General features: G+C 40.4%; 2 protein-coding genes across 2 annotated transcripts in view; one reads left to right on the forward strand and one right to left on the reverse strand.

Moving 5' to 3' along the window:
- The window catches only part of iqgap1 (IQ motif containing GTPase activating protein 1), a 59,843-nt gene extending 55,827 nt beyond the window's left edge, over positions 1 to 4,016 (reverse strand). The window contains exons 1-2 of the mRNA XM_061738539.1: positions 3,788 to 4,016; positions 2,635 to 2,737 (exon numbers count right to left, since the gene is read on the reverse strand). Of these exons, the coding sequence (XP_061594523.1) occupies positions 2,635 to 2,737; positions 3,788 to 3,833 (149 nt within the window). The 5' untranslated portion in view covers positions 3,834 to 4,016. The remainder of the gene's footprint in view (positions 1 to 2,634; positions 2,738 to 3,787) is intronic.
- A 4,671-nt stretch (positions 4,017 to 8,687) lies between these two features.
- cartl (cocaine- and amphetamine-regulated transcript-like) lies at positions 8,688 to 11,703 on the forward strand. The gene is made up of 3 exons (XM_061709027.1): positions 8,688 to 9,001; positions 10,005 to 10,085; positions 11,354 to 11,703. The coding sequence occupies exons 1-3, from the start codon at positions 8,867 to 8,869 to the stop codon at positions 11,459 to 11,461; spliced, it is 324 nt and encodes a 107-aa protein (XP_061565011.1). The 5' UTR covers positions 8,688 to 8,866; the 3' UTR covers positions 11,462 to 11,703.
- The last annotated feature ends 424 nt before the right edge of the window (positions 11,704 to 12,127 follow it).

Here is a 12,127-nt window from a genome sequence, read left to right on the forward strand (position 1 = left end):
TAAATCTGGACGGGTCACATCAAAGGACATCTCATCCAGGGAGATATTTTAATGAGAATCCAACCTTCGTTTCACAAAATCCCCACACAGTAAGATGGGTGGTCTGAGTTTCCGGCTGGTGAGTTAATACATCAACATATAACTCTGAGGCATCTTCTTTTTTTTTTATTAACACCACAATCATTAACCACATGGTCACTCCCGTCTGCGATCTGGAATCTTTTTAATTTTGAGAACAGGATACACCAAGATAGTACCAAAGATGGTACAAAAGATAGTACCCCTCCCTCCACAGAACTTTATTTATAACCCTGCTGAAACACAAAAGCTTAAAATCCATTTAAACAAACAGGACATAATAATGGTGCAGAGCTCCAGTTCAAGCTACAATAAACAACACAGAAATTACTAATGTTAACAACACTGAAAAGTCCAGAAATCCTGCTACATGAGTTCAGGCCTCAACTGGATCAGGAATATGAGTCAAGTGGAGAAACAGAATGTTGATCCCTCTGTATGTTCTGACATGTGGTGAAATGACAATAAAAGTCTTTGAATCTTTGAACCCACGATAACAGATGACACACCAGCGTCTTTGTTTGGCAGGCTAAAACCATCCATCCATCCATCCATCCATCCATCCATCCATCCATCTGGCTCAAACTAGTTTGCTAAAGTCATCCAATTAAAGCTGGAAAGTGTTTGTTGCATCTTCAAGTTAGGGCTGGGCGATATATCGAGATTTTAATATATATCGATATATTTTAAAACGCGATATGGTACGAGACAATATCGTTTATATCGATCTAAAAAAAAAAAAAAAAAAAGGGGGGGGGGGTTTAATGATTTTGATATAGCTTATTTTGTACAGTGTATTTTAATTTAATTGTTATGCAGGAAAGGGATATTTGTTTTTTTTTTTATTCAAGAAGCATTTTTATTCTATATATGCAGGCAGTTTATTTTTATTTCATTTGTTTTATACATTTTGATATTGTGCAGACCTCTGTGACATTTGGCACAAGGCTTTGTATTAAAACTGACTGTTTTTTTAAGGGTTTGCCTCAGAAGAAAATTAAGCTAACAGAGATGCTATGCTATAATGCTTTGGGGGAAACCCCAATTATGGCACAGAAAAAATATCGATATATATCGAGTATTGCCATTCAGCTAGAAAATATCCAGATATGACTTTTGGTCCATATCGCCCAGCCCTACTTCAAGTGCACATATCTTCCAAAACACAAAAAGCGCCAGTACGAAGCAGAAGCTGATCACTTCCTCATTGGTGTGCTGTCTAAAGCTTTCACCATAAATACGAACACAGTGTCCTTGCACATCTCAACACCAGACCAGTGATACAGCCTGTCTGGATTGGCTGATCCCGGGGGGTTTTCAGATTAGAGCCTGTTACCATTCCTGGACAGAGAACTGGTGATTAGCAGGTCAGTGTAAAGGTCAGGAGCGCTGTTGCCTGAAGCCGCGTTGAGGGAAGAGGAGTCAGGAGGCGTTATGGAGTGGTACCTTGATGGCTTCACCACCATCAGGGGAGCTGGCTGATGCAGCGCTGGGTGCCGGAACCACACCGCCCTGAATAACAACAGGATCTGTGGAGTGGATCCACCTAACAGTGTTGCACAAATCCACATGTGACCAGTCCAGTCTTCCTCTGCCACCCCTGCTGTTGCGGCCACTGACCGGACAAAACATCTTCCTTTTCAGTTTATTAATGACCTAAGTCCCGTTTCAACTCTGATAATATAAGTAAATGTTAGACAGTCCAACCCTGAACGAGTGCCGTCACAAACTGTCATCCAGTCATGAGGCTGACCCATTCAGGTGCCCTCAGGTCAATAAAAAAGCAGCACATGTCTGACTAAAAGGTGAGACCCGTCAGTTAACTGTAACTCCAGCGCGGCTGCACAAGTTTCTACCTCAGCGACTTACACAGAAGTAGCTGCAGGACTGTGAGAAATGTCAGTAGTGATACTTCTGGTATGAGCGGCTTCACGCGGATACAAAAGCTTTTTTTTATTTCCAAAGTAAAATCTGCTGCACCGCCCGTCGGGAAGACCTCACTTTAAGGAATCACTGCGTGACGCCAAACGCTGCAGCTCTGAAGACGGGACCCCGCTGGGACTGCATTACTGGAAAGTCACGGAGAATATAATCGATGCGGACTTTCTGTCAGGCCGTTTATGGAGCTACGTCGATATATCTCAGTCTGATGCAGCGGATCAAAGGAACCAGAAATCCAACACGACAGCACAGAACCCAGTCAAATCCAACTTCCAGAGCTGCAAAGACTCCATGTGAGAACAAATAAAACCTGGCAATCGCTGGTTTTGAATGGACCAATTTCCATTTTTGTCAATGGCCACAACTTTCACAATCAATATGAAATTAATCAAACATGAGCTTTGTCTTATGTGGCAGAAGAGCACATCTGGATTTCTGGTGATGGAATATAAGCTAAATCAGCACATTTCACGCAATTGTTTATCTTTTTCTCAATCAAACCATTGAAAAGTACCAGGAAATTACATGATTCTCAGTTCCCATGGACTGAATAAATGCTAATATCAGCCCGCCGACGTGCACTTGGCTGCTGCGTGGAGACCGTCGACCTCTTACCTTTTGGCTTCCTCCAGGTGACACAGGTACTCGTAGGCCATGTTGGCCTGCCGCCGCTCATCCATCTCCTCCGCCGTGAGCCGCTCCACACCGTCCAGGACAGCTGCACAAACGTGTACGTCAAAGAAAAACAAGGATCTCTGGATCTCTGTATTAAGCTTTACATTCAGTTGTTTGTATAAATAACTTCCACAACGATGGTGTCTTGCAAAAGAAGTCAGCTTTGTTTATTAAGTCATTTGCCAGTTGACACATGCTTTTAAATTCACCTCAGGGTTGTATCCCCGCAGGATGTGTGCCAAGACTGGCTGGCAACATTTATTCATGCTCCAAAGATACGATTCCCACGAACTCAAATGATAAGAAGCTGTCACTTTGCTCACAATTCAATGTTTCCAGGAGCGACACCCCCCAAAAAGAAGGATTATGGAGGAGAGGGGGATGGGGACGGGAGGGCCCTGTTCTCCCTAATCAGAGTGATATCTGTGTGGGGATCTGGTGGGATCAGTCCTCAGCAGGTAAAACGAGATTTGGACAAAAAAAAAAAAAAAGAATAAAACAAAAGGAAGAAACTGAGAGGTGAGTAATTGAAAATGATCAGAGGTGACTCCTAAGGGGTGCAGTTTCTGAGTGTGTCTCAACACAGACATGAAAAATGAGATCCAAGGACATGCCTGGGAAGCCTGCCGTCCATATGTGATGGATTAAGAGAGAAATATAGTTTTAGTGGGCAATAATTCATTAATTCACTCACTTCCTTCACGCCTCAACTACAGAGGATCCAGAAGTTGTTGGGCGGAACCTCCATTGATACAGTTGATAAAGGTGATAAAGTTCAATAACTGAAACCTGGTTGATTATGTCACGTTTTAATACCTGCCGAGGACTTCAGGATTCACTTACTTAAGTTGTTAAATTGAACTTGCATGCACAGGAGTGGAAGAAAAAGGTGTGTGAATGTAGAAAGCAGGCCTCCCTCTTTGCTCCAGAGTATGAAGAAGACACGGAAGTTCTAATAAAGCATGCTGTCTGTCTGTCAGGAGCGGCTGAGAGCGCGGCGCAACAGTAAAAGCAGCTTTTCTGGAGAGTTTGTGTTGGCAGAAAGACGGGGACCAGGAGCCCCGGAGGGGGGGAGAAAGGAGAGAAAACTTACAGCCATATCTCGGCCGGAGCCCGTCCGTCTCCTCTGAGGTGGACATGGTCCTCTCTGCGCTGCGCGGCTTGCTTCAGATAATAAGGTAGAAAGTTGACGGGCTGTCCCGGCCGGCCCGGTTCACACTGTGCGGAGCTCCGAAACGCACGACACCGACAGAAAACCCGGGAAGGAGAGCTCTAGGCCCTCTGGTTCCTCCTCTGCAGAGTTTGAACAGACTTTTTTTTTCTCCTTCTTGAAACCTCCACTGATGTCACTGGGTGTGTTCAACTTCTTAATCCTAAATATGAGTTTCAGGAAACGCAGCAGAAGTGCGGGCGCAGCGCCCCCTGCTGGTCAGCGCGGGGCGAGCACCGCAGAGAGAGAGAGAGAGAGAGAGAGAGAGAGAGAGAGCGCAGCAAGCCGAAGAGTAGGGTACAATAGATTATGATAGAATAGAATACAATAGAATAGAATAGAATAGGATAGAACAGAATAGGATATGATAGAATAGAATAGAATAGGATACAACAGAATAGGATATGATAGGATAGAATAGGATATGATAGGATAGAATAGAATAGGATAGAATACAACAGAATAGGATATGATAGGATAGAATAGAATACAACAGAATATAATAGAATACAACAGAATATAATAGAATACAACAGAATAGGATAGGATAGAATAGAATAGAATTTTTTTCTTTAGATTTTTTCTGACATTCGGATATTTATATATTTTTTTGTACATAAGGAGACATGCCCAATTGCCCCTCGGGGATGAATAAAGTTTTCTGAATCTGAATCTGAATCTGAGAATAGAATTAAACAGAATAGGATAGAATAGAATAGAATTAAACAGAATAGGATAGAATAGAATAGAATAGAATACAACAGAATAGGATATAATAGGATAGAATAGAATAGGATAGAATAGAATATGATGGGATAGGATAGAATATAATAGAATAGAATATGATAGGATAGGATAGAATAGGATATTAGAATAGAATATGATAGGATAGAATAAAATTGAATATAATAGAATAGAATATGATAGGATATAATTGAATAGAATAGGATGTGATAGGATATAATAGAATATGATAGGATAGAATATGATAGAATAGAATAGAATAGGATGTGATATGATATGATATATGATAGAATAGAATAGAATCAGCAAATTCAAGGTCCACTATCTTAGTGCACAAAACCATGTGTGTCAGTTGAATGTCAGTGCATGAGCATGTGTGGTTGGTCATCTATATCTGGCCCTGCGAAGGACCGGTGACCTGACCAGGGTGTACCCCTGCCTCTCATCGGAAGAGAGCTCGGATAGACTCCTGCAGATCTCTAAAATAATAATAATAATAATAATTTAGTACAGTTGATGGATGGGATGATGTTTTTGGAGCATTCACTTCTGTTATTCAACAAAGGACATGTACAACTCAAATCAGGGAGTAAACCATACAAAGAAAGATCTGTGGCAAACAAAAGAGAGATCAAATAGTAAAGAGCTTTACTGTGGTCTTAAGGGAACCAACCAATGACTCATAGCCTAAGCTAACATCAGTTAGGTGGTTCCTGAATCCTTTCCAGGACACTTCCTGTTCAGACCTAAACAACTTCAAAATATGCCCAGAGTTATTAGATCTGACCAACAAGGAAGTAGGAGTAATTACAGTTCCTCGACTGACCACTGGAAACCAATGGGTTGCTGTCATCACTTTTGGTAGCACAAAGAGTGGAGAGCACTGTATGGACTTCTGAGCTGTGAATTAAGTCCTATGTTTTGTTGTGCGACTAAATCCACTGACAGACCACAATGACTGGTTGTGGGTTGGTTGGTCTGGAAGGGTGAGAGGACCAAGCTCAGCTAAGAGCAGGCAGCTTGTGCTAAATGTTCGTCGGCTGAACGCTAGCGGCCATTTCTGATTTCACAAGCAACAAAAACGTTAGGCTCCTCATGGTCAGGATATGCAGCTTTTGAAGCTTCTTCGCCAGCTTTTCAGAGCGACCAAGTGCAAGTGATTTGTGAAGATTAATCTACACAAATCAGACGTGTTACTTTACCTCACTCTTGTCATTTTAGACTTCAGACTGCATTTTTTCACTCAACTGCAGGACCAACTGCTATTTTCATTCTTCTTTCCTTCCTGACATTGTGTGCTCCTGCTGTTGGGATTGAAATACAGCCGAGACTCACAAATAACAAGCACTAACAAGCAGTGGCGTCAATTCAGTGGAAACTAAGGTATGGCAAGGTTACGAGTCACAGAACTTAACTAGAGTATCAATCAACACGTCCAGCAAATACTCATCACAGAAGTTTATGTAGCTGATCTGTGTGGTCAAGAAAATTGTAACTTTTTCAAATGCAGTCTCGCTCACTGCAAAAACTCAAAATCTTACCAGGAATATTTGTCTTATTTCTAGTTAAAATGTCTCATTTTTAGTCAAAAAATCTCATTACACTTAAAACAAGAGTCATCACCAGAAAAATAACTTGTTATTTGACCATTTTCACCTGTTTCAAGTATATTTTCACTTGAAATAAGTAGAAAAATCTGCCAGTGGGACAAGATTTATCTTCTCATTACAAGCAAAAAATCTTGTTCCACTGGCAGATTTTTCCACTTATTTTAAGTGAAAATTTACTTGAAACAGGTGAAAATGGTTGTTTTTGAGTCTTGTATTAAATGTAATGAGATTTTTTTTTAACTAAAAATTTGACATTTTAACTAGAAATAAGACAAATATTCTTGTTGAGATTTTGAGTTTTTGCAGTGTATAATAACTAGTGAAATCGATCATGTTGTTCTGATTTGCATTTGTAGTTATTACTGCTCGGGGGTCATGTTCTGGGTATGGGTCTCTGTAAAGCGTCTAGAGACAACTCTGTTGTATTAGACGCTATATAAATAAAATTGAATTGAATTGAATTGAATTGAATTATTCTATATGTATTAAGTAATAGAATAATCAATACAAATAGACACAAAGTAATTCCATAAATGTATTTAAAAAACAAACATTTACATTTTCCCAAGGTGTGGCGACTGCTATACCTTGCCATACCTAATTGACGCCCCTGCTAACAAGGCTTAAAGGCTCTACTATAGGTGGTGGGTTGGCCGACAAGAAGACATTTAAGAAGAACGAGCCGAAGTCAGGATTGATCAAAACAGATGGAGAGTAGCGTGTCATAGCATGAGATGGAATGACAGGAACAGAGATGCTGATTGTGGAAGCTGCAGGTGAAGTAGGTCTGGCTGGAGGAGACTGGTGGACAGTGACCTCCAGAAGGTGAGCTGAACTGTGCTGGCTGCAGAAACCTCTCATGAGAGACATAAAACTTTAATGACCAAAATCTAATCTTTCTGCATCACTTTTATGGAGGCCTTGATTTCCTTATTTTGCTGAGTTTTCGCCTAAAGTTTTTTTAGCCTAAATGGGTTTTTAGACATTTATGCAATGACAAAATTTGTGATATACCTAAAGAGAATTGCTGAGTTGAAAAAAAGGAGGCTACAACCTCTGGAGACATTTTCAACCAGGTCTGCAAATTGTAATTTTCTGAGCTTGGGGGGCAAATAAAAAAACAAAATAAAACTGATATGGACTTGCAACTTAACTACCAGGCAGATTATAACATGATCCTGAATGGGATGAATCCGGCGTAGAAAATGGATGAATGGATGACATGACTGCTGGGTGAGAAAGGAGAAAACGCCTTTCTCACCCAGCAGTCATGTCATGTCACTGTGAATTTTTGAGAAACGAAGGAAACTGTCATGAATGCAGTCCACTTGTGAGTCTTCGTTGCTGCAGAATATTTAACTCATTGTTTCAAAAAGGTTTATAGCGCGTCTCAGATTAATGTGCAGCAACAATTGCTTCTCTAAGACCATAGCTTATGTCTTTTCCAGTTGGCATTTTGTTGACACAACTGAATGTCCAGCTCACTGTCAAAGCATCTGCTCAGAGGTCTTCACGACCGCTGGTCACCCGTTCATCAGTGATTATTATCAGCACCTGGCTGCTGTCTACCCTACCGAGTCCCATGGAGGCTGACACTCATAATATGCCATTAAAAATGGCGTGCAAACTTTTGCACGTGCCTGTCAGATGTGGGACTTCACCCTAAGTCAATATCCCTCTGCAGGGGATTAAATGTTGTACAGTATATACTTCTGCTTTTTGCAAAGAACTGTTAATCATAACTTCTCACCTGCAACTGTTTGCTCACCTGTGTGTGTGATGCAATTCACTTTTCTTACTCACATGATTTTGTGACTTTTATTGATTAATGAAATTAAAGATTATTTTAATGGAATTTTTTTCAATAGGCAAGTTAATTAATTCATGAAACAGACACAAAGTGGTCTGCAAAATTTTGTATAAACATAAGTAAAAATGTGTAATTTCACAAACAACGTTGCAACAAGACTCCGTCTGCTGATATAAACCTCGATTTCCATGTATATTTGTAATTTGATGTGAATAAAACAAGACAGATGTCTTGCAGATGACTAATTACTTTGCTGGTAATAGCCATGTCTGAGTTTGGTGACGTATTTCTGCTTTCTGAACTGAAACATCCGACTAGAGGCCGTTCCAGTTGACATTTCTTACGGTTGATTTATGGTGCCGCGTTACGACAACGCAGAACCCACGGCGTAGGGTACGCGGCGACAAGCACCGCCCGTGCGCGTCGCCGCGTACCCTACGCCGTACCCCTACGCCGTAGGGTCTGCGTCGATTTAACGCAGACCATAATTCAGGCTTTATGCGGAAATCAGTTTTCCGAATACAAAGACAACTCACCATAAAATACCTGCTGATTTAGACGTGATAAGAAAGTTGCATTTCGCTTTAGACTTGTATTTTCACTTATGTGCGCGAACTTTAATCCAGCCCCCCACGTTGCAGCTTCTCGGGCGTGGTTTTAAGCATCTATAAGAAGGGAGCATCTCCTGTGGGTTTGCTGAAACTCTCAGCTCCTGCAGCCCCTTATCAGCTACCTCCTCCTGCTGCAGCAGCCCTGTCCTCCTTCTCCTCCTCCTCCTCCTCCTCCTCCTCCAGGACGATGGAGAGCTCCGCACCGCTGCTGCTGCTGCTGGGCCTGCTGGCCGCCCAGAGTCCCGCCGGTCACGGACAGGTATCACAGGAAATCTCCGCCGAAGAGTTTGCAGAAGCTGAACCTGCTGCAGACAGAAACCTGGTCAGTATCTGGAGAGATCTGCATGGGGGGGGTTTGTGGAGAAACAGTGCAACTTTTTGGAGGGGACAGCAGAGATCAGTGCGGCTGCAGGGTGGTCTGTGTTAAAGTAGAGAAATCCTCAAAGTCAGTAATAATGTTTTTGTTTTTATTTATTTATTTGTTGAACGTGTGTTCCTGCCTTTGCATACTGTACACGTTTTTTTTTATTCTCAGAAAACGCTGAGTGCATTCTAGCAAAGCAGCAGTTGGAGAAACAAAACGTTTTACACAGCACAAGGATTCTGGTTTTGTTAGATTTTATGTAATAATAGATTAGACATTCTTAAATGTATTTATAGTTATTTTAAGGACTTAATATGCAAAAAATGTCAGCCACCCATTTATTGATAATTTTATCTCTTCCTGTTGGAAAAATCAGAGACGTATTTGAGGTCTAAAGAACCGAAATAGTTCAAATGAACTGATGCAAAACGCCTGAGCAGTGCAGCAGTTTAATGGATGACAACTAAAGTCACTACTAATATTTTTCAAATATTTAATTCAGAATACGTTTCATTCGAGGGTTGTGTTTCTAAATCTAAGGGAATTTAATTAAAAATGTAATGGTAAAGTATTTGCTTTTTTTACATAGTTTAATGATTTGCCCGAAAAGAACTGAATTCTTAGTTTAAAATAAATATTGCAAAGTATGTCTGCACGATGATGTCCCCCTGAGGGTATTGTAGATAGGACTGTGTAATATTATTTATCATGATAAAGAAACTGATAGCAGTTTATTTATTATGTGGCAGTTACATCTTGTTACCAGGACCTTTATCACTTTTTCTAATATTGTACTTTAGATTCTTTTGCACCTCAGGACTTGTGCTAAAAGTTTTAATTGTACGGCTGTACTACAACCAAAAAGGTCTTCTGGTCTGTTCGGTGAATGTTTGGTGTTTTTTATTGTTCCCGGGCTGTCTTCTCAGTGGTGTTTTTGTGGTGTGGCATCTTTGCTCCACAGGTGGAAGCGTTGGAGGCTCTGCTGGGCCAGATGTACCACCACCGTGTTTCCTCTGCGGAGAAAAGAGGGAGCATCCCACTGGTAACATGACTTTTTTTTCACATTCATTGATGCTGATGCAAGACATCTTTGGAAAGCTCAAGTAACTAATTAACAAGATCAGGCGGAGTGATTATGCTCTAATGCGTGCATCCCTGGACTGCTTTTTAATAATTAATTTGCAGAGCATGCCCAGCACTAATTAAAAGATAACAACAAAGTGTCAACAGCAGTCTTTCAGTCGGTACAATTACATACTGACTAATGACTGATAAAGATAAGGCTCAGTTTAATTTGGCTGAATGAGGGGAATACTTTTATAGTCCTCTGATCAGTGAAAATAAGTCAGCCTGTTGCTTACAGGTTCGATTTATGCTAATTAACAAGATCCAATCATTTTGCTGAATAAAGTTGGAGGGCATGAAAATCCCTTTCTTGTTCTGTGTCTAATTTTTCTTGATATTCAAAACCAATGAAATCAATCAAAATGAATGAATGAGAAAATCAGGGTGCACCATGATTCAAGAACAGAGGTGTCAAGTAACAAAGTACAAATACTTCGTTACCTTACTTAAGTAGTAGAAGTAAGGTAGTAGAAATTTTGGTTATCTATACTTCACTGGAGTAATTATTTTTCAGACGACTTTTTACTTTTACTCCTTACATTTTCACGCAATTATCTGTACTTTTTACTCCTTACATTTTAAGAACAGCCTCGTTACTCTATTTCATTTCGGCCTTTAAAAAAAAACTATCCAGTTAAATTGCTCCATCCGGATAGAGTGAATTTGGTTGTGGTTGTTTCAGATGTTCTTGTCCAGTTTTGTTCTTACATCCGTTCCCTCAGATTCCTGCAACTAAACTTGGATGTACATTCCAATAAAGGTTAGGATAAATGATAACATGCCTCTGAAGTTTGACTTTTTGCACCATTACAATACTTATAGGCAACTAGTCATCATATCTCCTGCTCTCTGAAACACATGTTAATGCTTAATAGTACACATATATGGTTCTTTAATATATTTGCATTATACTAAGATGCATTCATTTTCAATGGCTTTTGTCCTTAATTACTTTTTTCCCCCTTACGTTACTTTTACTTTTATACTTTAAGTAGTTTTGAAACCAGTACTTTTATACTTTTACTTGAGTAAAAAACTTGAGTTGATACTTCAACTTCTACAGGAGTGTTTTTAAACTCTAGTATCTATACTTCTACCTGAGTAATGAATGTGAATACTTTTGACACCTCTGTTCAAGAATGGTAAAGTATCTCCCTGACCAGTGATGATTTCTCGTCCCGTCAGTGCGGGATGGGTGAACGCTGTGCCATGAAGTTCGGGCCTCGCATCGGGAAGCTCTGCGACTGCGGAAGAGGAGCCAACTGCAACTCCTACCTGCTCAAGTGCATCTGAGCCTTTCAGGACTCGCAGTTTCAGTTTCAGCTCTGCAGGGCTGCACATCCTTCAGCTGGAACCTCCACCAACCAACCAACCTCCCTGTCTCTCAGCAGCTGTCGGTGTCTCATATTTATCTTCCTCATGTGTGTTGATGTTTAGGCAGTTGTTGCCCGAGGATGAGCATGTGTTTACTACTGCCCAAAGTCCTGATTGTGTCCTGTAGCATGTATGTGTCTGATCTTCAATAAACACAAGTGTCGTCAACTGTTTGTTGTTTGGTTTTCCACATTTTTTTCTCAGCATTTCTTATTGCTTTGTGATACATTTCAGTGGCTTCATGCATTTTAAGCTTCAAGTTTCAACTAAACAGGGACTGATTTATATAATAAAACCATCAGAGTCCGAATTCAAGCTTGAGCACAACACAGACGTCATTGCCATTGTGTTTGGCTTTTGATGGCTGATGGTGATTAATGCTTAAAATAGAGCCCAGGAACTGGGCTTTAAAACCCCCAAAATGTATCGTTCCTGCACAAATTCCTGCACAAATATAGATATTACAGAAAGCTGTGTATTTGTTCTAGCTGAGGAGGTCGGAAAAAAATGTTTTTGGAATTGATCAGAGAAAACTTTAATTATTTTAGAAACTGACCTTTTTTTAACCTTATTCCCTTCGGTGTT

This window comes from Cololabis saira, chromosome 2 (genome assembly GCF_033807715.1).
Source record: "Cololabis saira isolate AMF1-May2022 chromosome 2, fColSai1.1, whole genome shotgun sequence".
NCBI classification, from domain to species: Eukaryota; Metazoa; Chordata; class Actinopteri; order Beloniformes; family Belonidae; genus Cololabis; species Cololabis saira.